This window comes from Salvelinus fontinalis, chromosome 21, assembly GCF_029448725.1.
Source record: "Salvelinus fontinalis isolate EN_2023a chromosome 21, ASM2944872v1, whole genome shotgun sequence".
NCBI lineage: Eukaryota > Metazoa > Chordata > Actinopteri > Salmoniformes > Salmonidae > Salvelinus > Salvelinus fontinalis.
Window position 1 is genome coordinate 19,064,016 of NC_074685.1, and position 27,219 is coordinate 19,091,234.

General features: G+C 45.9%; 1 protein-coding gene across 1 annotated transcript in view; it reads right to left on the bottom strand.

The window, feature by feature from the left end:
* LOC129818378 (matrix metalloproteinase-17-like) overlaps nt 1-27,219 on the bottom strand; it is a 107,081-nt gene that overhangs the window by 18,957 nt on the left and 60,905 nt on the right. Inside the window, exons 4-5 of the mRNA XM_055874207.1 lie at nt 7,225-7,511; nt 2,626-2,802 (exon numbers count right to left, since the gene is read on the bottom strand). Coding sequence (XP_055730182.1) covers nt 2,626-2,802; nt 7,225-7,511 — 464 coding nt within the window. The remainder of the gene's footprint in view (nt 1-2,625; nt 2,803-7,224; nt 7,512-27,219) is intronic.

Sequence of the window (27,219 nt, forward strand, 5' to 3'; positions counted from 1 at the left end):
CCGAGCCATTAGAGCCAGAGTCCCTCAGCCCGGACCTGCCAGAGTCCCTCAGCCCGGACCTGCCAGAGTCCCTCAGCCCGGACCTGCCAGAGTCCCTCAGCCCGGACCTGCCAGAGTCCCTCAGCCCGGACCTGCCAGAGTCCCTCAGCCAGGACCTGCCAGAGTCCCTCAGCCAGGACCTGCCGCCCCTTATCCCGGTGCTGCCCCTTATCCCGGTGCTGCCCCTTATCCCGGTGCTGGCCCTTATCCCGGTGCTGCCCCTTCATTTAGGTGGTTTTAGTTGGAGGGTGGTCATTGGGAGGGGAATACAGAAGCGGGGAGTGACTATGGTGGTGTGGGGACAGCGTCCGGAGCCTGAGCCACCACCGTGGTCAGATGCCCACCCAGACCCTCCCCTGGACTTTGTGCTGGTGCGCCCGGCGTTCGCACCTTGAGGGGGGGGGTTCTGTCACGTTCCTGACCTGTTTTCTGTTGTTTTGTATGTGTGTGATGGTCAGGGCGTGAGTTTTGGGTGGGCAGTCTATGTTTTCCGTTTCTATGTTGGTTTTGGGTTGCCTGGTATGGCTCTTAATTAGAGGCAGGTGTTTTGCGTTTTCCTCTAATTGAGAGTCATATTAAGGTAGGAGGTTCTCACTGTTTGTTTGTGGGTGATTGTCGCTGTGTCTGTGTATTTTGCACCACACGGTACTGTCTCGTCTCGTTCGTTCGGTCGTTCCTGTTTATTGTGTTCCTCGTTTCATGTAAGTTCATAGTTTAGGTCTGTCTAGTTCGTTTTGTTATTTTGTAAATCATTCAAGTGTATTTCGTTTCGTGTTTTTCCGTCTTGTCATTAAAACATTATCTATTCATCACCCGCTGCGCCTTGGTCTACTAACTCACCGAAAGAGAGCCGTTACAAGAGGAGAGTGGAGCGGCAGATGACTGGAATATGCGAGATGGACAGAGGGTGGGGGGAGAGGTAGATAGATAGGCAGGTATATATACAGTGTATTTGGAAAGTATTCAGACTCTTTGACTTTATCCACATTTTGTTACGTTACAGCCTTATTCTAAAATTGATTAAATTGTCGCCCCCTCCTCGTCAATCTACACACAATACCCTATAATGGCAAAGCAAAAACAGGTTTTTCGAAATAACTGAAAATGCACAATTACATAAGTATGTAGACCCTTTACTCAGTCCTTTGTTGAAGCACCTTCGCCAGCGATTACAGCCTCAAGTCTTCTTGGGTATGACGCTACAAGCTTGGCACATCTGTATTAGGGGAGTTTCTCCCATTATTCTCTGCAGATCCTCTCAAGCTCTGTCAGGTTGGACGGGGAGTGGTGCTGCACAGCTATGTTCAGGTCTCTCCAGAGATGTTGAATCGGTTTCTAGTCCAGGCACAAACCTTGGGAAGGGTACCAAAACATTTCTGAAGCATTAAAGGTCCCCAATAACACAGTGGCCTCCATCATTCTTAAATGGAAGAAGTTTGGAACCACCAAGACTCTTCCCAGAGCTGGCCGCCCGGCCAAACTGAGCAATTGGGAGAGAAGGGCCTTGGTCAGGGAGGTGACCAAGAACCCAATTGTCACTCTGACAGAGCTCCAGAGTTCCTCTGTGGAGATGGGAGAACCTTCCAGAAGGACAACCATCTCTGCAGAACTTCACCAATCAGGTCTTTATGGTAGGTAGAGTGGCCAGATGGAAGCCACTCCTCAATAAAAGGCACATGAGAAACAAGATTCTCTGGTCTGATGAAACCAAGATTGAACTCTTTGGCCTGAATGCCAAGCATCATGTCTGGAGGAAACCAGGCACCATCCCTACAGTGAAGAATGGTGGTGGCATCATCATGCTGTGGGGATGTTTTTCAGCGGCAGGGACTGGGAGACTAGTAAGGATCAAGGGAAAGATGAACGGAGCAAAGTACAGAGAGATCCTTGATCCCTGCTCCAGAGCGCTTAGGACCTCGGACTGGTGGCGAAGGTTCACCTTCCAACAGGACAACAACCCTAAGCACACAGCCAAGACAATGCATGAGTGGCTTCAGGACAAGTCTCTGAATATCCTTGAGCGGCCTGACCAGCCCCGAACTTGAATCCGATCGAACATCTCTTGAGAGACCTGAAAATAGCTGTGCAGCGACGCTCCCCATCCAACCTGACTGAGCCTGAGAGAATCTGCAGAGAAGAATGGGAGAAACTCCCCAAATATAGGTGTGCCAAGCTTGTAGTGTCATACCTAAGAATACTCAAGGCTGTAATCGTTGCCAAAGGTGCTTCAACAAAGTACTGAGTAAAGGGTCTGAATACTTATGTAAATGTGATATTTCAGTTTAGTTTTTTTATTATAAATTTGCAAAAAAAATCTAAAAACATGTTTTTGCTTTTTCATTATGGGTTATTGTATGTAGATTGATGAAGTAAAACACTATTTAATCAATTTAAGAATAAGGCTGTACGTAACAAAATGTGGAAAAAGTCAAGGGGTCTGGATACTTTCCGAATGCACTGTATGTATTACACTCAGTGTTGGGAAACATTGCGGGGTAAGAAGCAGCTGTGGTGTTATGTCGCTATGTACTGTATACATCTTAGCAGCCCTTTTCCAATGATGGTGAGGCGATTTGAGGTACGTACCGTAGAGCTGCCAGACGCGGACCTTGTCCTCATAGGGGAGGTTGTACTTGAGTGGGTCCCCCACAGGGCCCTGGTAGTACGGCCTCATGATGGACTCTATGGCTGAAGTGTGGGCCAGGCCAATAGCATGACCAAACTCATGCACTGCTACCGCAAACAGATCCATCCCGTGAGAGTCTGAGGGGAGAGAGAGAGAGAAAGAGAGAGAGGGAGGATAGACGTGAGAAAGATAACAATGAGATTTCTCCATCCATCGGAGCAGAGAAAAGCTTTGATATGGCTTTCATATCATGAAAACACACCTCACTGACAGACAGAAGAATGCTATTACTACCTTCTCAACTCTCCATTTTGAGTGTTGGACTGACCTACTACACCTCTACTATCAAGTGTGGGGATTGCAGAGTGTGTTTCTCTTACTTCTGAACTCATCTCCATATTGTTAGAGTTAAGAGGAGAAGCAGTCAGGCACAAACGCTTTTAATGCTTTTAGGCACAAAGCATAGAGAGATAGCTATGGAAATACAGTCTGAGCCACAAGCTGTCATCCACAGAGCATGCAGGGACACCTGGAGCGACTGCAGCAGGCTAAAAACACCTCTTCCCTCCTCGGCAGAATTTGCAAAAAAAAGAAAGAAAACCTGCTCGTCTGGCTCTGCTAAGCGAGACTAAGAGTTCAAACCTGCGGCTAAGAGATTTAGATTGCGGCTCCACCATCCACCAAACTCGTTGGTGTGGTGTGTGTGTCAGCATGCCACAGCTAGCTAGGTTCCCTGTCTCTGTGTGCGTGGCTAGCCTTAGATTAGCACAGGCTTCACAGACAGGCAGTGTCATACTCAAACACAGACAATGGAGCGAGGTGCTGGTATATTCCCTCCTGGTTAGTCACCAGGGTGATTGAAGGCCCAATAAATGTCCTAATCTACAGGAGCACATTGTGCAGAAATGTAGTGGAGAAATGGAGTATGTATGAGAGGAAGGGAGGGAAGGAGGGAGGGAGGTTATGGTACCATTTAATTTACAAGGAGTATGCAGGGTGGAGGACGAAGGTAGGATGAGCGAAAGAGAGGATGGGAGAGAGGGGGAAGCAAGCAGGGAGGTCATGGTATCTACGGTGCCATTTATTTTACACAGAGTCACTGTGGTGTTCATCCCTGTGACTACACAACAGACTGACTGCCTGTGTCCAACCTTGCCACACAGAGATTTGGCTGGTGTTCTAGATTCAATTAAATGCTGTATTCATTCAGTTGGACCCTGCTGGTAAAAGAGGTGTCTGGTCTGGGATGGTTAGCAGCAGGCGGTGCAGAGAGAGGGAGAGAAAGAGTGCAGGCTGGGGACCCTCTAAAAGCAAGCCACAGCTGGCCAGGGTCCTGCTTGGTAGGCTTTAGGAGGTCTGTGGAGGATGATAGTAAAGGCTGTGTGTGTGATGAGAGGAACAGACCATATTTCCTTTAGACTACATCTGGTTCAGCCCTGTGACTGTTTACTCAGCCAAAATGCTATCAGCTTTGTGGAAACTGATATAATCGGGGGAGAGAGAGGGACGCTTTAGTTCACTCCATGCCCTGTTACTCCATCTCCAAATATGAATAGCGCCCCATTCTGATGTCTCTCTTCATTCCTCAAGAGAGGGCTGCTGTTCCTCTGTGGTGGTGGTGGTGGTGGTGATGGAGTACAGCCTGTTTGGCCATGGTGTGCAGCCTGGTCCCTGAGGAGCTGAGGAGCCAGTCAGCCAGAGCAGGGAGACTAAGTGACTGACTGACAGCTTGATATTGTGGATGAGCAGTGTGGAGCAATTTCTCCCTTCTACACTATAATTTCACTCTCTCTCTCTCTCTCTCTCTCTCTCTCTCTCTCTTTGGTTCTCTGTCTCTCTGCATCTCTTTCTTGATCTCTCTTTCTCTCTCTCTCTCTCTCTCTCTCTCTCTCTCTGTCTCTCTGTCTCTCTGTCTGTCTGTCTCTCTGTCTGTCTGTCTCTCTGTCTGTCTGTCTGTCTGTCTGTCTGTCTGTCTGTCTGTCTGTCTCTGTCTCTGTCTCTGTCTCTGTCTCTGTCTCTGTCTCTGTCTCTCTCTCTCTCTCTCTCTCACTAACATGAACACACTAACGCGTGCACACGCATTGCGAACCAAAGCCAAATAGCGAATGTCATCAAAACACACCTGCTTAATGAGCCTTTTGTTTCAGCCAGCATAATCATTCTGCATTAGCGAGCAACCAGAGGAGAGATAATTAATTAAAGCAATCTGCCTGCTGTCAAAACAAAAACAGCCTTTCCCTGGCTCCACTTATGTGACCCGGACCCCGAGCGTCTGCCCCGGCCACCCCATTGGATGTCTCCCCTGTCAATCAACCAGTGGAGAGCAGAATGCTAGCAAACTTAAATGGACAATTTAGCATTCTGGTAGCTACGCTGTTCTCCAAACAACCAGATTCAATTCATTGCTAATTACAACACATTAGCAGATGGCCCTCATAGGGGGGAATGTTCTAAGGCTCTGCCAAGAACAATACACTGGGATAAGTTTTTAGAAAATAGGCAAGGGGAGAGAGAAAAGAAGGGCGAAAGGGAAAGCAATTACTGGAATCCTTATTTCTCTGATAAGGTCCATCCTTCTTAAGAAGATTAGGGCCCCAGAAATCTGCTGAACTGCCATGTTTCACTTCTAGCTCCTGACCTTACAAGTTTACAACTTCTCCAAAGATGATCTTCTTGTTCGAAAGTTGCAGGAACAACAACCCACTCCAATATCTAGGAGGGGATAGGGAAGAGATCCAAGGCCAGGCCTTGAATCCTGTTGCAGACTGACTAAAAAGCACCTTGATAAAAGAATCACCTGTATGACTCGCTATTATGACAGAAAACTAGGGACAACTAGTTAACGTTTAACTCCCTTATCTAAACCAAAGCACCAACAACATTTTCGGGACGCATGTCAAAGCACACAATCCTTCAGTGTCGTAAACACAACATTTACCATACGACACATACATAACACTCACCAAGGCAAGGCATTGGTGTCAGTTTTAGTAAGAGAGCTTCGTGGTTAGCACAGCCTACTGAGTGGAGGGACTAAGACCCGTGGTGTCCACCCGACGGACTGTGAAGCTGAGAAGAAATGAAGAGCTGTTTAATTAACTGGCTCCTCTGCCTCGGCGACTCACGTCTGCCGCCAGAGAGTCAAGGCAAACAAACACAAATAAATAGAGGACTAAATTCCTTGTTCGATCCAAGCAATGAAATTATACTAGAAATCTAGATGGTGGTGTGGGGCATTCAATAGTTTCAGTTAAAGCATTCATATCATAAGCAAAAACTGGAGCGATCTCATTCCTTGTGTGGGTTGAGAAGGGTAAATCATAATTTTCATCATTACCATTATCCTTCACTTCCTCCTCATCATCATAATTTATTCATGCGGTGTGCCAATGATGTGAGATTCTTGGAGAAAATATGGATTTTTCAATAATCTTCCTTCCTCCATTTTCTCCCACATCAGTGAATCTACCGCTCTATCCGCCCATCTTCTAAGTGTATTCCCCTGACCACCACCGTCTCTCCCCTCCCTCCCCCTGTACTCCACCTTCCAGGCGCCGTGTAAGCATCTGCTGCCTGCCTGGTCTGGCCTGTTGTGGAGGCCTAATTGGAGCAGACTGAGCCGCTGTCCAGGAGGCCTCCTGCAGGACAGGGGGAGACCAGGGCACGGCCTGGCAGCCTGTCCCCATCAACATGGCACACCAGCTGGGTCAGTCTGCATCACGCAGCCCTGCTCCTCTCCCACCCCCCCACACTGAGGTCTGGTTTGGTGTATCTTTGGGAGGGTGATGTACTGTATCTGTCCTGTCAGATAGGTCATGGGGCCAGCATACATCACGCATTACATCACTTCACCTCTCCAGATGTGTTTGGTTGTCTTTCTATCTTTATCAAGGCAAGCGATGTGGAGGTATTGGCCTTGGCTAGAGTGGAATATGACTCTATGAACTGTAGGATCTGGATCTCTGGGTGCTCTCAGTAGTTCTAGTCTCATCATAGGTGGGGAGACGAAGGGGGAGCTCGTTCTCTTTTACCTTACTTGAGAAAAAGAGACATTAACCAACACTGTCTATGCTCACCTGCTATCCTCTTCCTCCTTCTGTCTCAGGCAGGAAGGAGAGGTAAGGACATAACAGAAAATGCATTAGTTTCTCCATCAGAGATGGACAGGAAGGGAGAGATGGAGGGGGGCACCTTGAGTCTGCTCAGGCTGATGAGAATGGGAGATGGAAGAGGGGGAAGTGGTGGGCAGTCGATCAGCCTAGCAGCAGCAGGCGGACTTAATGATTAATGAGAGCATCTGTGAGTCTGGGAGCGGCTAGTCAGACTGAGTGACCCATGGCTGACCAACCAACTGCTAGAGCCGTGAGGTGTCACTGGGCATTGTACGCACGCATGCACTCATGCACACACGCACACGCACACACGCACGCACACACAAACTTCTGGAAATGTACTTCATACAAATAAATATAATGAAAAAATGAACAGTATAGCACATATACAATCCATGTACAATACACACTAGTCACTGAAGGCACAGTAAACTACCAACCACTCACCTGGTGATCTGAAGGTCCAGGCCTCATCATCATCAAAGTGGGTGTCCCCTGCCGTGAACCTCTCTCCGGGGAAGAAAGCGTGTGCCACAGTGCCCCCCGGCCCGTCAAAGGGGTACCCGTCGTTGTGGTCAGCCTTGGTGAAGTCGATCTGGATGTCTGCGTCGTTGCCCGCCACTTCATGGAAGTTGAGGGGTGAGATGTCACTCCAGACCTTGAGAGCGTAGTACATGAGAGCCCGTACCGTATCTCGACCCAACAGAGGAGACTCCTTAGGAAAGGTACGTATCCTGGAGGTGGAGAGGAACGAGAGGAGAAGAGGGAGAGGAAGAGACAAAGTGGGAGAAGAGGAGAGGGGAAGAAGGAGAGGATGAGAGAAGTAGAGTGGAAGCAGATGAAAGTAGGAACAGGAGTAGAGGAAAAGAGGGCGAGAGGAGGGCGAGAGAGGAGAAAAAAGATAAGAGGAGGAGAGAGTGAGACGGGGAGAGGAAAGGTCAACATTAGAATACTGTACAAGTACACTGGCAGAGCTGCATTCACTGGTCAACAAAATGTTAGCTGATGGCAACAGGTTGTCAGTTCATGAATGAGTATAGCGCTTGTTTGCAGATACCCACTGATTGTATCTCCTTTTCCATGTCATGGCTTGGTGAGCCCTCGCAGTGGAAAACAGATTGACCATAGCGTTCAAATGCATCAACATCTTTGAACTGAGTTGTGGAGAGATGAGAGAGAGGAGAAAGACACAAAATGAGCTTTCAGGAATAGCTTTCGAGGCACTCTCCTCCCTTCTCTCTCTCACTCTCTTTCTCCCTCTCTCCCTCGTATCTCTGTCTCTCCCTCTGCTACAGCAGTAATAGGATTTGAATAAACAGTGGGGCAGTCATACTCTCGCCCTCTCTCTTCCATTCTCCTCTTTCTATTTCCTAGCAACCAGAGTCATATAACTACCATTAGCCAATGTTGCTGGCTACTCAATATGTGCAATGAACAAAAATCTTAACGCAACATGCAACTATTTCAAAGATTTTACTGAATTAATGTTCATATAAGGAATCAGTCAATTGAAATAAATTCATTAGGCCCCAAACTACGGATTTCACATGATTTCACTGAGAATACAGATATGCATCTGTTGGTCACAGATACATAAAAAAAAGGTAGTGGTGTGGATCAGAAAACCAGCCAGTATCTGGTGTGACCACCATTTGCCTCATGCAGCGTGACACATCTCCTTCACATAGAGTTGATCAGGCTGTTGATTGTGGTCTGTGGAATGTTGTTCCACTACTCGTCAATGGCTGTGCGAAGTTGCTGGATATTGTCGGGAACTAGAACACGCTGTCATCTAGAGCATCCCAAACATGCTCAATAGGTGGCATGTCTGGTGAGTATGCAGGCCATGGGGCTGTGCATTATTATGCTGAAACATGAGGTGATGGCGGCGGATGAATGGCATGACAATGGGCCTCAGGATCTCGTCGCGGTATCTCTGTGCATTCAAATTGCCATCGATAAAATGTAATTGTGTTTGTTGTCTGTAGCTTATGCCTGCCCATACCATAACCCCACCACCATCATGGGGCACCACCATTGCCCACACAACGCCATACACGCTGTCTGCCATCTGCCTGGTACAGTTGAAACTGGGATACATCTGTGAAAAGCACACTTCTTTAGTGTGCCAGTGGCCATGGAAGGTGAGCATTTGCCCACTGAAGTCGTTTACGACGCCAAACTGCAATCAGGTCAAGACCCTGGTGAGGTCGACGAGCACACAGATGAGCTTCCCTGAGACGGTTTCTGACAGTTTGTGAAGAAATTCTTTGGTTGTGCAAACCCACAGTTTCATCAGCTGTCCGCGTCGTTGGTCTTAGACGATCCCGCAGGTGAAGAAGCCGGATGTGGAAGTCCTGAGCTGGCATGGTTACATGTGGTCTGCGGTTGTGAGGCAGGTTGGACGTACTGCCAAATTCTCTAAAATGACGTTGAAGGTGGCTTATGGTAGAGAAATTAACGTTTAATTCTCAGGCAACAGCTATGGTGGACATTCCTGCAGTCAGCATGCCAATTGCATGCTCCCTCAAAACGTAACAAATCTGTTGCATTGTGTTGTGTGACAATACTGCACATTTTATACTGCCTTTAATTGATCCCAGCACAATGTGCACCTGTGTAATGATCATGCTGTTTAATCAGCTTCTTGATATGCCACACCTGTCAGGTGGATGGATTCTCTTGGTAAAGGAGAAATGATCACTGACAGGGATGTGAACAAATTTGTGCACCAAATTTGAGAGAAATACGCTTTTTGTGCATCTGGAAAATATCTGATTTTCTATTTCAGCTCATGAAACATGGGACCAACATTTTACATATTACGTTTATATTTTTTTTCAGTGTATATGGCTAAAGGAACCCATAGATAGTTCACATGCTCAATAGCTTTTGATGCAGGGACGGGGAGGGCAGTGAAGTCAGGGAGTGGGGAGTAGTGGAAGGGTGGGTAATAGCAGCCTGCTAGCCAAGGTCAGAGGCAGCCTCCCCTGCATCACAGATGAGCTCTAGAATCCCATGACATTGGCTGTGTTCACACCCGCTATCTGAGCAAGTACATTAAAAATACATTGACCATCATGGCCCTGGAGCCGGTCTAGGAATAGCATTAAGTAGGAAATATGATTGCTACGCTGAGAATTTCTATACCCGCTGGCGAAGTCCAACATAATGTGTGTATGATAAAAACCTTTTAATGAATAAATACTTTAGTAATATTGTGAAACCTTTATTTGACATTCACAATGCAAGTGCACAAAGCAAGAGCAAACAGCACAAACAAAACATTTTCCAATTCTTGGAGGTGAGTAATAGACGATAGAACCTTGAGAAGTTTAGACCATAGAATTACAATTACTTTTATTTCTATGCTTTAGAAACTTAAGACAGACAGAGGTAACCTTTCTGTGTGTGACAGACTGCTGTTTCGACCACAGGCCCTGACTCTGACTCTGACTCTGACACTTTCAACCAGCCTGGATGAGTCTGGAACCATTATGGTGTCACATCATTGGCTGTGCTGACAGGGCATGGCAACTGGAGGCTATCCGTGTGTGTGTGTGTGTGTGTGTGTGTGTGTGTGTGTGTGTGTGTGTGTGAGCACTGTAAATCCTTGTGGAGACATAAGGTTATGACACACAAAGGGATAATTGACCCTGAGCTGTAGTTTGACTGAGGGGCTTTACAGTGGTAGAATTTTGGAAGAGGGTGTACTACACTAGCACTCCACTCGCACGCACGCACTCCACCCGCACGCACGCACTCCACCCGCACGCACGCACTCCACCCGCACGCACGCACTCCACCCGCACGCACTCCACCCGCACGCACGCACACACTCCACAAGCACCTACTACACCTGCACTCACTCACTCCACCTGCACGCACTCCACCCGCACACACACTCCACTCACACGCACACACTCCACCCGCACTCACGCACTCCACCCGCACTCACGCACTCCACCCACATGCACACACTTCACCCGCACGCACGCACGCACTCCACCCGCATGCACACACTCCACCCGCATGCACACACTCCACCCGCATGCACACATGCCACCCGCATGCACACATGCCACCCACACGCACACACTCCACCAGCATGCACACACTCCACCCGCACACACACATTCCACCCGCACGCACTCCACCCGCATGCATGCATGTACTCCACCCGCATGCACGCACGCACTCCACCCGCATGCACGCACGCACTCCACCCGCATGCACGCACGCATGCATTAGACGCATGCACAAGATGCATGCATTATTCTCCAGAACAGAATCTAAATGCTAAAGCACACTAGGGCTGGGCGATATGGTCAAAATATCATATCACGGTATGTAATGATGATATTTGATGGTATTTTTTGTTCTTTAATAATAAAAGTAATAAAAGCTTCATGAGTAGTGAGTGACCCTAGAGTTGCAACACATACATTCTAAGTGATTTCAATGAGTCTTTCTCCATTCTGATTGTTTTATTAAAAAAATATATTTCTCAATTGGCTGCACTAATATGAGATCATTTCAACACTGCCACGTAGGGTTGCACGATATTGGCAAACAACCTAGGCCTTATTTTTAACCAAATGTTGCAATTGCGAATTTACTTGCAATTTACAACAAAACACTTGGGTGAACTGTAGGAATCATGGAAATATAATTATTATTCTAATTCTATAATAGAATAGTGTTGTTCGACATGACAACAAATTAAAATGCCAGGGAGGAGTTATTATGACAGGGTAGGAATTGAACGTTTTCTCTTAGCTACTTCATGTAACGAACATATCCATGCTTCACGTATTCCTCTTTGATTTAGAAGACACTGTTGCACTAACAACATGTTGATTTATGTTTACACCATCACTGGCATTATTAGGCTGTATAGCTAATTACGTTTGCTATGGTTCAGTACATTTAATAGCTAGCTAACCACGTAGCTAACTAGCGTTTTGCATTAGCGGCTAACAAGATTTAGGCCCAACTTTCTAAGAAAAGACAAACTAGCTGTTTGCAGATATAAGAAACACAAACGCATAGTGTAATTATAGAACGTTATTGAATTTATATTTAGAAGCAAAGTGAAAACAGCATCGTTGTCATCAACATTGTTGCATGTGCTGCATTGACCCTGCAGACTGAACGCAAGTGTCTCGTGGTCGAAGAACAACAAATGCGCTCCTTGAGCGACGGGGGCGGGGCTAGGTCTGTGTGTAATGCGGCATGGAGAGAGAGCAGAGAGAGATGACTTAAGTGGCGAAGTAAACTATAAAAATGTACTTTACACAAGGCCTATCCAGTTTAAGAAACCAAACCTTCAAATACCGTTATAGAAGGTAAAGTAAAAACCCTAACCGGTCCGTTCATCAATACCAGTATATAGTAAAATATGGTGTACCGCCCAGCCCTACTACACTCTAGATAGGAAACACTGTACAAATGCTTTCAGGGTCGCTTAGGTCATCAATAAGCTACAGAGGGTCTGATAACGGCAGCTTATTTCCTGTGCCATTTCCCCATCCCTCACAATTTGTCCATGGCAGGATTTCTGAGCAATGAACACCTTCATTTGATGGATGACTAAGTGCAGTCTTTTTTGAGGGCTGACCATTAGGTAGTCCGTACAGGGATGAGCAGTCAGTGACTCTGACCGGAGATGGATATACAGTAAGCACTGGCTGCCGGCCTCCCCGAAGTCTTCCAAACGCAACTCAAATGTTGACTTTTAATTTGCAAGTCCAGCCACAGCTCCTGCACTGCCTCTCCCATAGTCTGATGACTCAGATTAAGAGTGCTGAAACTAAGTCATTTTTCTCTTTCCCACTTAAATCTGTCATCAGGATTCACCTCCCATGGCTCCCTGGCCCCGATTTGAAACAAGCTGTTTTTCTCTCTCCACTGACACACACATGCACACACACAGATTCTCTTTACTGACAGACACATGCTCACACACATGCACACACAGGCAGGCAGGCAGGCAGGCGCGCGCGTACACACACACATACGCGTGCGCGCACGCACATCAAGCTCCAAAGAGAGTTTCCTAAATTAAAAGAGACCCCTGTGTGAGTCTCTATCAGCCCTGACGAGACAGGTCCTCTTCTCTTTGTTCCTCTGAAGGGGACAGCCCCTGCCCCTTACACCCACATCCATCTGTATGATGGTGAACAACGGAAATGGCAGCATCACGATTAGCTCTTAGGAAACTTTGCAGTAATTTGTTTTTTTCTGCTCTATTTTTTACATTAGCTCAGGAAATGTTTTGTGTCATTACATACAACCGGGAAGAACTATTGGATATTAAGGCGGCGGAAACTCACCAGGACTACCAGCATTACGACCAGGAATACGACTTCCCTGGAGCAGATCCTTTGTTCACTCTCCTCAGAGCAATTTAACTTATTCCAGAGGCCGACCCAAAACATCACTGGAGGAGGAGAGGCACTAGAGGCGGCCTGCTGGTTCAAATTAGGAGGTGCGCACACCACCCACCGCTTCCAAGTATATTTCTCGCTAATGTTCAGTCTTTGGATAACAGAGTTGATGAGCTTAGAGCAAGGATTTCTTTCCAGAGAGACATCGGGGCCTGTAACATACTTTGTTTCACGGAAACATGGCTCTCTCTCGAGATACTCTGTCGGAGTCGATAAAGCCAACAGGATTCTCAGTACATCGCGCAGACAGGATGAAATATCTCTCCGGGAAGCAGAAGGGTGGAGGGGTGTGTTTCATGATTAACGACTCATGGTGTAATTCTAGGAACATACAGGAACTCAAGTCCTTTTGTTCACCCGACCTAGAATACCTCCCATTCAAATGCCGACCATATTATCTCCCTAGAGAATTCTCCTCCGTCATTGACACAGCCGTTTACATCCCCCCTCAAGCCAATACCACGACGGCACTCAAAGAACTTCACTGGACTTTATGCAAACTGGAAACCACAGGCTGCATTTATTGTAGCTGGGGATTTTAACAAAGTAAATCTGAGGACTAGGCTGCTGAAGTTCAATCAACATATCGATTGTACTACTCGCGCTGCTAAGACTCTCGACCATTGCTATTCAAACTTCTGGAATGCTTACAAGGCACTCACCCGCCCTCCACGACTCCATCTTGCTCCTCCCTTCCTATAGGCAGAAACTCAAACAGGAAGTACCCGTGTTTAGAACTATTCATCGTTGGTCTGACCAATCGGAATCCACTCTTCAGGTTTGTTTTGATCACATGGACTGGGATATGTTCCGGGTAACTTGCGAAAATAATCTAGACGCATACACGGATACGGGGACTGAGTTTATAAGGAAGTGTATAGGACATGTACCAAGTATCAACTGTGACTATTAAAACCTACCCTAACCAGAAACCCTGGATAGATGGTAGCATTCGCGCGAAACTGAAAGCGCGAACCACCGCATTTAACCATGGCTAGGTGACTGTGAATATGGAAGAATATAAACAGTGTAGTTATTCACTCCGCAAGGCAATCAAACAAGCTAAACATCAGTATAGAGATAAAGTGGAGTCGCAATTCAAAGGCTCAGACACGAGACATATGTGGCAGGGACTACAGACCATTACAGACTACAAAAGGAAAACCAGCCACGTCGCCGAGATCGACGTCTTGCTTCCGGACAGGCTAAACACATTACAGGCTAAACACATTCTTCACACGCTTTGAGGATAACACAGTGCTACTGACTCGGCCCACTACCAAGGATTGTGGGCATTCCTTTGCCACGTCTTCAGAGCATGCTCAGACCAGCTGGCTGGTGTGTTTACGGGCATATTCAATCTCTCCCTATCCCAGTCTGCTGTCCCCACATGCTTCAAGATGGCAATTGTTCCTGTATCCAAGATGGCAAAGGCAACTGAACTTAATGACTATCGCCCCGTAGCACTCACCTATGTCATCATGAAGTGCTTTGAGAGACTAGTCAAGGATCATATCACTACCTTACCTGCTACCCGAGACCCACTTCAATTTGCTTACCGCCCCAATAGATCCACAGACGATGCAATCAATCTGCACAGTGCCCTATCCCATCTGGACAAGAGGAATACCTACAGTATGTAAGAATGCTGTTCATTGACTACAGCTCAACATTCAACAACATAGTACCCTCCAAGCTCATAATTAAGCTTGAGGCCCTGGGTCTCGACCCCGCCCTGTGCAACTGGGTCCTGCACTTCCTGATGGGCCGCCCCCAGGTGGTGAAGGTAGGAAACATCACCTCCACTCTGCTGATCCTCAACACAGGGGCCCTACAAGGGTGTGTGCTCAGCCCCCTTCTGTACTCCTCCAACTCATTCATCAAGTTTGCAGACGACACAACAGTTGTAGGCTTGATTACCAACGATGACGAGACAGCCTACAGGGAGGAGGTGAGGGCTCTGGGAGTGTAGTGCCTGGAAAACAACCTCTCACTCAATGTCAACAAAACAAAGGAGATGATTGTGGACTTCAGGAAACAGCAAAGGATGCAGTGGAGAAGGTGGAAAGCTTCAAGTTCCTCGGCGTACACATAACTGACAAACTGAAATGGACCACCCACACAGACAGTGTGGTGAAGAAGGCGCAACAGAGCCTCTTCAACCTCAGGAGGCTAAAGTAATTTGGCTTGCCACCTAAAACCCTCCCAAAATGTTACAGATGCACAATTGAAAGCATCCTGTCGGGCTGTATCACCGCCTGGTACAGCAACTGCATTGCTCGCAACAGCAAGGCTCTCCAGAGGGTGGTGCAGTCTGCCCAACGCATTACCGGGGGCAAACTACCAGCCCTCCAGGACACCTACAGCATCCGATGTCACAGGAAGGTCAAAAAGATCATCAAGGCCATCAACCACCCGAGCCATTGCCTGTTCACCCCGCTATCATCCAGAAGGCGAAATCAGTACAGGTGCATCAAAGCTGGGACCGAGAGACTGAAAAACAGCTTCTATCTCAAGGCCATCAGACTGTTAAACAGCCATCACTAGCACATTAGAGGCTGCTGCCTATAGGTAAAGACTAGAAATCACTGGCTACTTCAAGGAATGGAACACTAGTCACTTTAATAATGTTTACATATCTGGCATTACTCATCTCATATGTATATACTTTATTCTATACTATTCTACGGTATCTTAGTCACTAATAATGTTTACATGTCTTGCATTACTCATCTCATATGTATATAGTGTATTCTATACTATTCTACTGTATCTTAGTCCGTTCTGCTCTGACATTGCTCATCCATATATGTATATAGTCTTAATTCATTCCTAATTAGATTTATGTGTATTGGGTATATGTTGTGTAATTTGTTATATATTACTTGTTAGCTATTACTGCCCTGTCGGAGCTAGAAGCACAAGCATTTCGCTACACCCGCAATAACATTGGCTAATCACGTGTACGTGACCAATAACATTTGATTTGATTTGATTTTCTAAACTGTCTAGGACGAAGAGAAAATTTGAAGAATTATTCTCACACCTCAGTGACCGCTGACACAGGAACTTAACAGTGCCTTTATTCTTCAACTTTGTCACACTGGGCTGAATAACAACTGAGAGGTAAAAAAACTCATCACAAAGTTACATATCTGTGAATTTATGGGATTTAGGATAATAATAGGATAATAATCCATCATTTGTCAGGAGTGAGGTCCCTCTTCCTCTATCTCAGCTGTCAATCACAGCTCTAATGATGGCAGCACAGGGAGAGGGGAGGGATTAATGTGGTGTCCCCTTGTTATAGGTATCTCTTTATGGAAACAGCCTTATTGGATCACCCAGCTATGGTATAATGCTCATGTGATGGGGCTTCCTTAGGTTCTTTTGGTCTGTCCTTTGGTTCACATACACCCGACTCTCTCCTCTCCTATACTGTATCCCTAACACCTATCTTGGCTGGACACTTGTGGACAACCTATACTGTGTCTAACCTATCACTCTTATCCATGCTTATTCTCAGCCCCATTGTACTCATTTTATTGAATGTCGGTTCAGATAGGAATCAGAAGGTACAGTAAGGTCATGTTGACAGAGTTACTGATGCTTATCATGAGTGTCTCCTTCTTCCACTGCAGCATGTTAACCCAGCCAGCCAGTTAGCGAGACAGCTAGCCAGCCAGACAGCCAGCCAGCCAGTAGGATCCTTTGGGAAGTGAATTAGAGCAGTAGACAGACAGATAAGGAGGGAGGGAGGCTGCTCTGCTTTCCCCACCTATCTGTTTAGGTGATTAATCTAGCCGCTAACGAGCAGGAGGCAGTCTGCTGGGTGATGAACTGGGCTAACAGTGTGATTAGGAGGCTGTGTCATCTGTCTGACTAATGCTGGGGCTGTTACGGGTACATGTCCCAACAGCTGGGTCCACCAACCCCTGCTCTCACCAGCCAATCAATCTTTATCCTTACGCCATTCAGGTCTGAAATTGGCCTATCAATTGGCCTATTATTATAAAATGTATTAAATTGTTTTTTCCCCTCATCAATCTACTCACAATACCCAATAATGACAAAGCAAAAACGGGTTTTTAGAAAATGTTGCAAATTTGTTCAAAAGTCAAAACATTAATATCAAATTCACATGAGTATTCAGACCCTTTTCTCAGTACGTGCTGAAGCCGCTTTGGCAGCAATTACAGCCTCAAGTCTTCTTGGGTATGACGCCATTCCTCTCTGCAGATCCTCTCAAGCTCTGTCAGGTTGGATGGGGAGCGTTGCTGCATAGCTATTTTCAGGTCTCTCCAGAGATGTTCGATCGGATTCAAGTCCGGGCTCTGGCTGGGCCACTCAAGGACATTCAGAGACTTGTCCCAAAGCCACTCCTGCTTTGTCTTGGCTGTGTGCTTATGGTCGTTGTCCTGTTGAAAGATTAACCTTCGCCCCAGTCTGAGGTCCTGAGTGCTCTGGAGCAGGTTTTCATCAGGGATCTCTCTGTACTTTGCTCCATTCATCTTTCCCTCCATCCTGACTAGTCTCCCAGGCCCTGCCGCTGAAAAACATCCCCACAGCATGATGCTGCCACCACCATTCTTCACCGTAGGGATGGTGCCAGGTTTCCTCCATACGTGACGCTTGGCTTTCAGGCCAAAGAGTTCAATCTTGGTTTCATCAGACTAGAGAATCTTGTTTCTCATGGTCTGAGAGTCTTTAGGTGCCTTTTGGCAAACTCCAAGTGGGCTGTCATGTGCCTTTCACTGAGGAGTGGCGTCCATCTGGCCACTCTACCATAAAGGCCTAATTGGTGGAGTGCTGCAGAGATGGTTGTCCTTCTGGAAAGTTCTCCCATCTCCACAGGGGAACCCTGGAGCTCTGTCAGAGTGACCATTGGGTTCTTGATCACCTCCCTGACCAAGGCCCTTTCCCCCGATTGCTCAGTTTGGCCGGGTGGCCAGTTGGAAGAAGGTTGGTGGTTCCAAACGTCTTCCATTTAAGAATGATGGAGACCACTGTGTTCTTGGGGACCTTCAATGCTGCAGACATTTTTTGGTACCCTTCCCCAGATCTGTGCAACGACGCAATCCTGTCTCGGAGCTCTACGGACAATTCCTTCGACCTCATGGCTTGGTTTTTTCTCTAATTGAATTTACCACAGGTGGACTCCAATCAAGTTGTAGAAACATCTCAAGGATGATCAATGGAAACAGGATGCACCTGAGCTCAATTTCAAGTTTCATAGCAAAGGGTCTGAATAAGGTATTTCTGTTTTATTTTACTTTATAATAGCCTGTTTTCACTTTGTCATTATGGGTTATTGTGTGTAGATTGCTGAGAATTTTCATTTATTTAATCCATTTTAGAATAAGGCTGTTTCAGGAAGTGATGTCACTGAGTAGTGCCACTATATATAATACCTTCCACCCCCTCCTGGGATTTGGATGCCTGATGAAGACCTAAGGGGCGAATCATTGTTATGAATACATTTCACCTGGGAGCATGAGCAGCAGTGTGCAGTGTTTTCCTTCCTGCTTTCCATGGGCTTTCCTACAACTCCAGCACCTGCGGAAAGTACCTGGATGTGCCGATGTTCTTCAGCTTTGGACATTATTTTGTAGCCTAAGGCCCAGGAAAATGTGGCCCTTTATAAATGCAATTCATGCAATTCTATGTAATTTTACATGACTGGAGACCTTGGCAGAATCTTTTTTTAAACCGCACAAATTATCAAAATGACAGGCTACTTTGACACTGACAAACTGAGTATCTGAAATCAACAAAAACTACATTGTCTTGAATCCATCAATAGCCTAGGCCTAGGTGTGTGGAGACAAATATTGTAGGCTACAATCTGACGAGGAAATAATAGTCCTAAGAATGCTTTCCAGTTTCACTGACTCCCCCACTGATGCGCAGCTCACTCACTGGTGATTGCCGATGCGTTTGTGTCAAAAGTCTAAAACAATATTTGGAAGTAGATCAAATATTTTGGTAGCCTACAGCAGACAGATTAAAGTCTTCTATTTTCAGCAGGAGCATTTGCTTTCCAACCTGTGCAATTGGATTTTAAATATTGCCAAAGGCCTGTTTTGTCTGCATGCTGTTTGTTCACTGACAGATTTGCTGCACGTTCCCGACTGTAGGCTATGCCATGTTATTGGGCTACACACAATCCACAGCTAGGCTATTAAAGAAAAAAGCTATTGATCCTCTGTGGCTAAATAATGGGCCTTCTCATCGTGTAATAGGATATTCTGAATTATTTAATTTCTTTCTGAACAGACAGCAGTAATTCTATAATGTTGGCAAATTTAGGTACTCCAGAACCCTTCCCGTGTCTATTATTCTATAAGGTAATAAATGATGAAGTGCAACGCTGGAGAGATGAGAGTTGCAGGCTCATGTCTATCACAGCAGAGAGATCATAGAAAGAAAATCTCATTCTAGTTCTGTGAGAGATACAGGCAAGCTTCTCACACAGCCATGGCTACGTCCACGGGGGGGTGCGTAGAATTATAATTTTTCACATTGCAAAAAGTGAACATTATTTTTCATGCCACGAGATGTACGGGATCTGGCCAAATAGGTTCCGGAACGAAACAGTCCAAGACGGAGAGTTGCCGGATCCTGATCAATCAAATTAAGCATTGATCAGGAGTGTGAGAAGGTGGAAAGCTTCAAGTTGGGCTGTATCACTGCCTGGTACGGCAACTGCACCACCCGCAACCGCAGGGCTCTCCAGAGGGGGCAAACTACCTGCCCTCCAGGACAACTACAGCAACCGATGTCACAGGAAGGCCAAAAAGATCATCAAGGACATCAACTACCCGAGCCACAGCCTGTTCATGCCACTATCATCCAGAAGGTGAGCTCAGCACAGCTGCATCAAAGCTGGGGCCGAGAGACTGAAAAACAGCTTCTATCTATAGGCCATCCGACTGTTAAATAGCCATCACTAGCCGGCTTCCACCCGGTTACGCAACCCTGACCCTTAGAGGCCGCTTCCCTTTATACATAGACTTGGAATCACTGGCCACTAACATCTGCTAGATATGTGTCTGTGACCAATAACATTTGATTTGATAAAGTCTTGGGGCGAGCAGAATCAACAACCTCTGTATCATCAAGAGAGTTGCTTTGTGAGGTGTTAAAGTTCACAGTTAGCCATTGTTATGTACTGGGATTTACTGGGGTAAATCTCAGATGGAAACTCAACTTACTAAAGTTAGAGCCTGTTTTGGATTTGCTGTGAGTTCTGTCTTGATTCTGCTACTCACTCCAGGCCAAATACCCTTTCCTTTACTTTGTCAATATGGGAATCCAGCCCATTGGAGAATAACCTTCACAGAGTACACGCTAGGGGTGCTAGCCCACTGACAATACTATATATCTACAGTATCTATCTGTGGAACTCTGCAGGGTGGACTCTGCTGTACTTAACTGAGTGTGTGTCCCTCCCAACACAGCTCCTGTAGGTATGGCCCTAATTTATGTGCTCTCTGACACCAGGAGTTGCATGGCTAATATTTCAGGAACAAAGTACAATGCCCAAGGACTAGTCAGCCCTTTTTCCTCTGAGGGGCCAACATGTAAATATCTCTGTTACAGTATTCAGAGGACTGAATATTCAATGTGATAGAATAATACTATACTATACATGTTTGGTATCTACGTGAAACTTGTTCACTAAGGATACCTCTGATGCTATCTATATGGATGTATGATCTCTCTGGTAACTTGTATCTGTACAGGGTGAACTCTAAATTATTCTCAAAGAGGTTTTATTATCCTCTCAGGAATTCTGTCTTATTTACATAGGTCTCATCTCTCACACAAGCCTTTAAATAATGTGACACACTTTGGAAATTTGGCCTGGGAGTGTTAAGGTTACTGTAAACTTGGTATTGTTTTATTAGTCAATGGTGGTTGGTTTTGGGTTGAAAGGTTATACCTTCAGATGTTATGAATTTAATTAAATGCATTTGTTTTCTCTCTTATCCTGTATCTAGTGAATAGAGGAAGGTTGTATGATCAATTCTCTTATCCTGTAAGTTAACTGTAGGATCTACAGTACCAGTCAAAAGTTTGGACACACCTACTCATTCAAGGTGTTATCTTTATTTTTTACTATTTTCTACAAGAAGGAGAGTGATGGAGTGCTGCATCAGATGACCTGGCCTCCACAATCACCCAACCTAAACCAAATTGACATGGTTTGGGATGAGTTGGACCGCAGAGTGAAGGAAAATCAGCCAACGAGGTCTTAGCATAGAGTGGGGCAAAAAAGTATTTAGTCAGCCACCAATTGTGCAAGTTCTCCCACTTAAAAAGATGAGAGAGGCCTGTAATTTTCATCATAGGTACACTTCAACTATGACAGACAAAATGAGAAAGAAAAATCCAGAAAATCACATTGTAGGATTTTTAATGAATTTATTTGCAAATGATGGTGCAAAATAAGTATTTGGTCAATAACAAAAGTTTATCTCAATACTTTGTCATATACCCTTTGTTGGCAATGACAGAGGTCAAACGTTTTCTGTAAGTCTTCACAAGGTTTTCACACACTGTTGCTGGTATTTTGGCCCATTCCTCCATGCAGATCTCCTCTAGAGCAGTGATGTTTTGGGACAACACAGACTTTCAACTCCCTCCAAAGATTTTCTATGGGGTTGAGATCTGGAGACTGACTAGGCCACTCCAGGACCTTGAAATGCTTCTTACGAAGCCACTCTTTCGTTGCCCGGGCGGTGTGTTTGGGATCATTGTCATGCTGAAAGACCCAGCCACGTTTCATCATCAATGCCCTTGCTGATGGAAGGAGGTTTTCACTCAAAATCTCACGATACATGGCCCCATTCATTCTTTCCTTTACACGGATCAGTCGTCCTGGTCCCTTTGCAGAAAAACAGCCCCAAAGCATGATGTTTCCACCCCCATGCTTCACAGTAGGTATGGTGTTCTTTGGATGCAACTCAGCATTCTTTGTCCTCCAAACACGACGAGTTGAGTTTTTACCAAAAAGTTATATTTTGGTTTCATCTGACCATATGACATTCTCCCAATCTTCTTCTGGATCATCCAAATGCTCTCTAGCAAACTTCAGACGGGCCTGGACATGTACTGGCTTAAACAGGGGGACACGTCTGGGACTGCAGGATTTGAGTCCCTGGCGGCGTAGTGTGTTACTGATGGTAGGCTTTGTTACTTTGGTCCCAGCTCTCTGCAGGTCATTCACTAGGTCCCCCCGTGTGGTTCTGGGATTTTTGCTCACCGTTCTTGTGATCATTTTGACCCCACGGGGTGAGATCTTGCGTGGAGCCCCAAATCGAGGGAGATTATCAGTGGTCTTGTATGTCTTCCATTTCCTAATAATTGCTCCCACAGTTGATTTATTCAAACCAAGCTGCTTACCTATTGCAGATTCAGTCTTCCCAGCCTGGTGCAGGTCTACAATTTTGTTTCTGGTGTCCTTTGACAGCTCTTTGGTCTTGGCCATAGTGGGGTTTGGAGTGTGACTGTTTGAGGTTGTGGACAGGTGTCTTTTATACTGATAACAAGTTCAAACAGGTGCCATTAATACAGGTAACGAGTGGAGGACAGAGGAGCCTCTTAAAGAAGAAGTTACAGGTCTGTGAGAGACAGAAATCTTGCCTGTTTGTAGGTGACCAAATACTTATTTTTCACCATAATTTGCAAATAAATTCATTAAAAATCCTACAATGTGATTTTCTGGATTTTTGTTTCTCATTTTGTTTGTCATAGTTGAAGTGTACCTATGATGAAAATTACAGGCCTCTCTCATCTTTTTAAGTGGGAGAACTTGCATAATTGGTGGCTGACTAAATACTTTTTTGCCCCACTGTATGTGGGAAAGCTGTCGTCGAGGCAAAGGGTGACTATTTTGAAGAATCTCAAATATAAAATGTATTTTGATTTGTTTACTACATGATTCCATATGTGTTATTTCATAGATTTGATGTCTTTACTATTATTCTACAATGTAGAAAATAGTAAAAATAAAGAAAATTCCTTGAATGAGTAGGTGTGTCCAAACTTTTGACGGGTACTGTATATGCTTAGAATAATGCCTTGTAATGCTTGTTAATCACTTGTAACTTAAGCTTTATACCTTGTATGTGAATCCATTGTACAATATTAAATGAATATCTAGCCTATGATATAGACAATTCTCAGACCAATTCTTGCTAGTGAACATCAACTCATTGCCTAATGATTGCTTGTTTATTTTAATTATCTTTATAGAGTCAGATAAACATTTTAGTAGGCTAATTGCTTAGTCTTATTACGAATTGCATGTGATGTGTATATAATATACTGTATATCATACACATATAAAATATTTCTGCCCACTACACTCCCAGCCAAGCCTCTGCCCCATGACCCTCTGCTCTACTCCAGAATCTTATCTCCAGCGCTCTCAAACAAACCATTAAGGAACCTTGTTAAAGTATTTGACTCCTGACCTTACTCTCACTGGGGGTAGTAGACCCCGAGGCCAGTCAGTGACTGAGAGAGGAGAGAATAACTTCCTGCGAGAGAACTTCACCTGTTTAAACAACTCCTGTTGACTATAGATGACTGAAGGGTACATGGATTCAACATCTTTTCTGGGATGCTTTCATTTGCACCATGCAGCGAGGCCAGACTGGATATAAGTCAATAGATAATCAATGGGTGCTACTTTACAATGCAACCACCCCAGGTAAAGAAGCATAGAAAATATATTCTTCCTCTCTGAGCTCTACAGCCCAAACAAACAAACGTGGGAAGGAAAAGTCCAGCTCTGCATCCAGTGTCCTCAGGACTCTTGTACAGTACAGATCAGTACTAGTGTGTATAAACACACACTCTCCCTGGTCTCGACAGACAGACAGTACAGGTGAGAGGAGAGCAGGAGCAAGCAGACAGGAGCAAGGCATATGATTGGCACTAAAACGCAGGCGAGAGAGCAAGAGAGAGAGAGTGTGTGTGTGTGTGAGTGAGTATGTGTGCGAGTGAGAGAGGATAAAGGCATGTAGCTGTCAGCAACATTACCATCCATCTCTCTCAGCTCTCTAATGCACACACACACACACACACACACACACACACACACACACACACACACACACACACACACACACACACACACACACACACACACACACACACACACACACACACACACACACACACACACACACACACACACACACACACACACACACACACACACACACACACACACACACACACACACACAAACCAGCTTATAGCAGCTCAGTATCCAATCTACCTCCTGCTCTTGCTGGTTAAGCTTCAGAGCATGCTTATATCACCATAAAGGCAGACCTTCTACTCCCCTTCTCTTTACTAACCCTATGTTTGGGTTGAGGTACATCTTGGACAGATGTTACGAGCTGCTGTCAACCCATTGTTAACCCATTGATGACCCCTTCCATGACCCTATGACTCAACTCATTGGCTAATTAACTGTCCAATTGTCCATTACCATGCAATCTAGTAATGGTATCATCCTCCCCTCCCCATGACCCTGGCCTGAACACACATCCAAGCACAGAGGTCCACATGCAGGTGTTCGTGCAATGTTTCACCCATTTTTTAAAGTATCCCAACACATCCAACCCACATCCTCCCTGATATCCAATACACATTTCTCAAAATCATGTACATCATCAGCCATGGACTAGACTGTATTACAGATGTAGGATCTTGAGCAAGTTTGCTACAGCAGGAAAATAACCCTGCAGCAACAGGAAATGTGAATTATTATGTACATTATAATTAATTGATTTTTTTTGCAAATCAAGTCTGACATTTTAAAGTGTAAATTACAGACTTTAGAAGCCTTTTTAAACCTTGAATTAACTACAAGTTTGCATTTCCTGTAGTGCAGGAAAATTCTCAGTAACAAATGAGTGAACACACTAAGATCCTACATCTGTATGCAAAGCAGGTATGTATATGTTCTATACCATCCTAGTACCGTACTCTCTACCATACCATGTCCACCATACATCTCCATCCCCAGTCAGCTTCACATTGATAGAACAGACTGATGTTGTCTCGTGTGTTTAGTCTATCGTAGAGGTACTGTAACAATAATGCTAGTATGAACTCGACCCCAGGCACAGAGAAACACAGCAAGCAGAGGTAAGGGTAAATCCAGAACTTTTATTTAGATTCTTAACAGAAACAAGGCAACCACACAAGAACACAGTAATAAAGCATGAGACCTAAGCAAAGATGCAGGCCAACCAGGTGAACAGAGAAGGTAATTAAACACAGGTGAATCCAAAAAGTAATAATCAGGGTAATCAGGACAATAGAAAACAGGTTAAGGGTGCACTCCAGCGGTAACCTAAGGAAACAACAATCAAATAACACAGAAACTGTGACAGGACCCCTCCCACAAGGAACGGCTCCTGACATTCCACCAGGGGTAGTTGAACGTCGACGGAAAACCTGAATGAGTCCGGGGTCCAGAATGTCCCAAGCCGGAACCCAGGATCGCTCCTCAGAACCGGAACCTTCCCAGTCCACGAGATACTGAGTCCAACATCGGAACTGGCGACTGGAGAGGATGCATCGCACGGTGTAGGCTTGCTGTCCCGCTATCATGTGAGGTGGAGGTGGAGGCCGAGTGGCCTGAACCAGAAGACTGAACACCACAGGCTTGAGTCTGGAGATGTGGAAGATGGGATGAACCCTCATGGACCGGGGAAGACGAGGACGATAGGCCACTGGATTAATGCGCCGTAGAACCGTGAATAGCCCAACACACCTGGGTGCCAACTTCCTTGATTCCACGCGCAGACGCAGATCCCTAGTAGACGCAGGAGAGGACTCGAACGGCGATGACGGTTGGCCTGACGTTGAACCCGAGTTGAGGACCTCAGGAACGCTGACCGAGCCTTCTTCCAGGTCCGGCGGCAACGAGAGATGTTGAGCGGATGGAACCACCACTTCAATCTCCTGATGTGGAAACAGAGGAGGCTGGTATCCGTACAAAACCTGGAATGGTGACAGGCCATTGGAGGAACACTGGAGAGTGCTGTGTGCGTACTCCACCCAGGGAAGAGAAAGATCTGCATGAACTAGAATGGGTGCAGAAGAAAACTGACGTTTCAGGCCCTGGAACGCCTTCTCAGCAGCAGGGGTCCAGCTTACATGCCCAGCCGAGCCCTCTGTGAGCGCTGTCAATGGCGCAGCCACCGAACTAAAGTCTCTCACAAATCTCCGGGTAGAAATGAGAAAAAACCCAAAAACGCTGGACTTGCTTGACTGTGCTGGGTCGCGGCCAGTTGACCACTGCTTCTACCTTTTGGGAGTCCATCCGTACACAGCCCTGAGACACGATGTACCCCAGGAAGGAGATCTGAGGAACGTGAAACTCACACTTTCGGCCTTCACGAACAAGTGATGAGAGGAGTCCTTGACGAACACGGCGAACATGTTGGATGTGTTCAACCATGGACCTGGAGAAGATGAGGATGTCATCCAGGTATACAAACACGAACTGGTGAAGGAAGTCGCGCAGCACATCATTAAACAGGGCCTGGAAAACGTCTGGGGCATTTGTAAGTCCAAACGGCATGACACGGTAGTCATAATGTCCATTTGGGGTGTTGAACGCTGTCTTCAACTTGTCTCCCTGTCTGATGCGCACCAGATTGTACACGTTCTGTAAATCCAATTTTGAGAAAGCCATAGCTCCCTGGAGTCTCTCATAGGCTGATAACATAAGAGGAAGAGAGCAACGGTTCTTGATGGTAATGTTATTTAAACAGTCTCTGGACCTGAGAGAGAATTACAGCCCTCCTCTCGGAGGAGTGGTGCCGGGCAGGAGGTCGATGGCACAATCGTAGGACCTGTGAGGAAGCAGTTCACTGGCCCTTTGTTTGCTGAAGACCTGACACAGATCCCAGTAATCGCGAGGTATGCGGGAAAGATCAGGCTTGTCATTCCCAGTCGG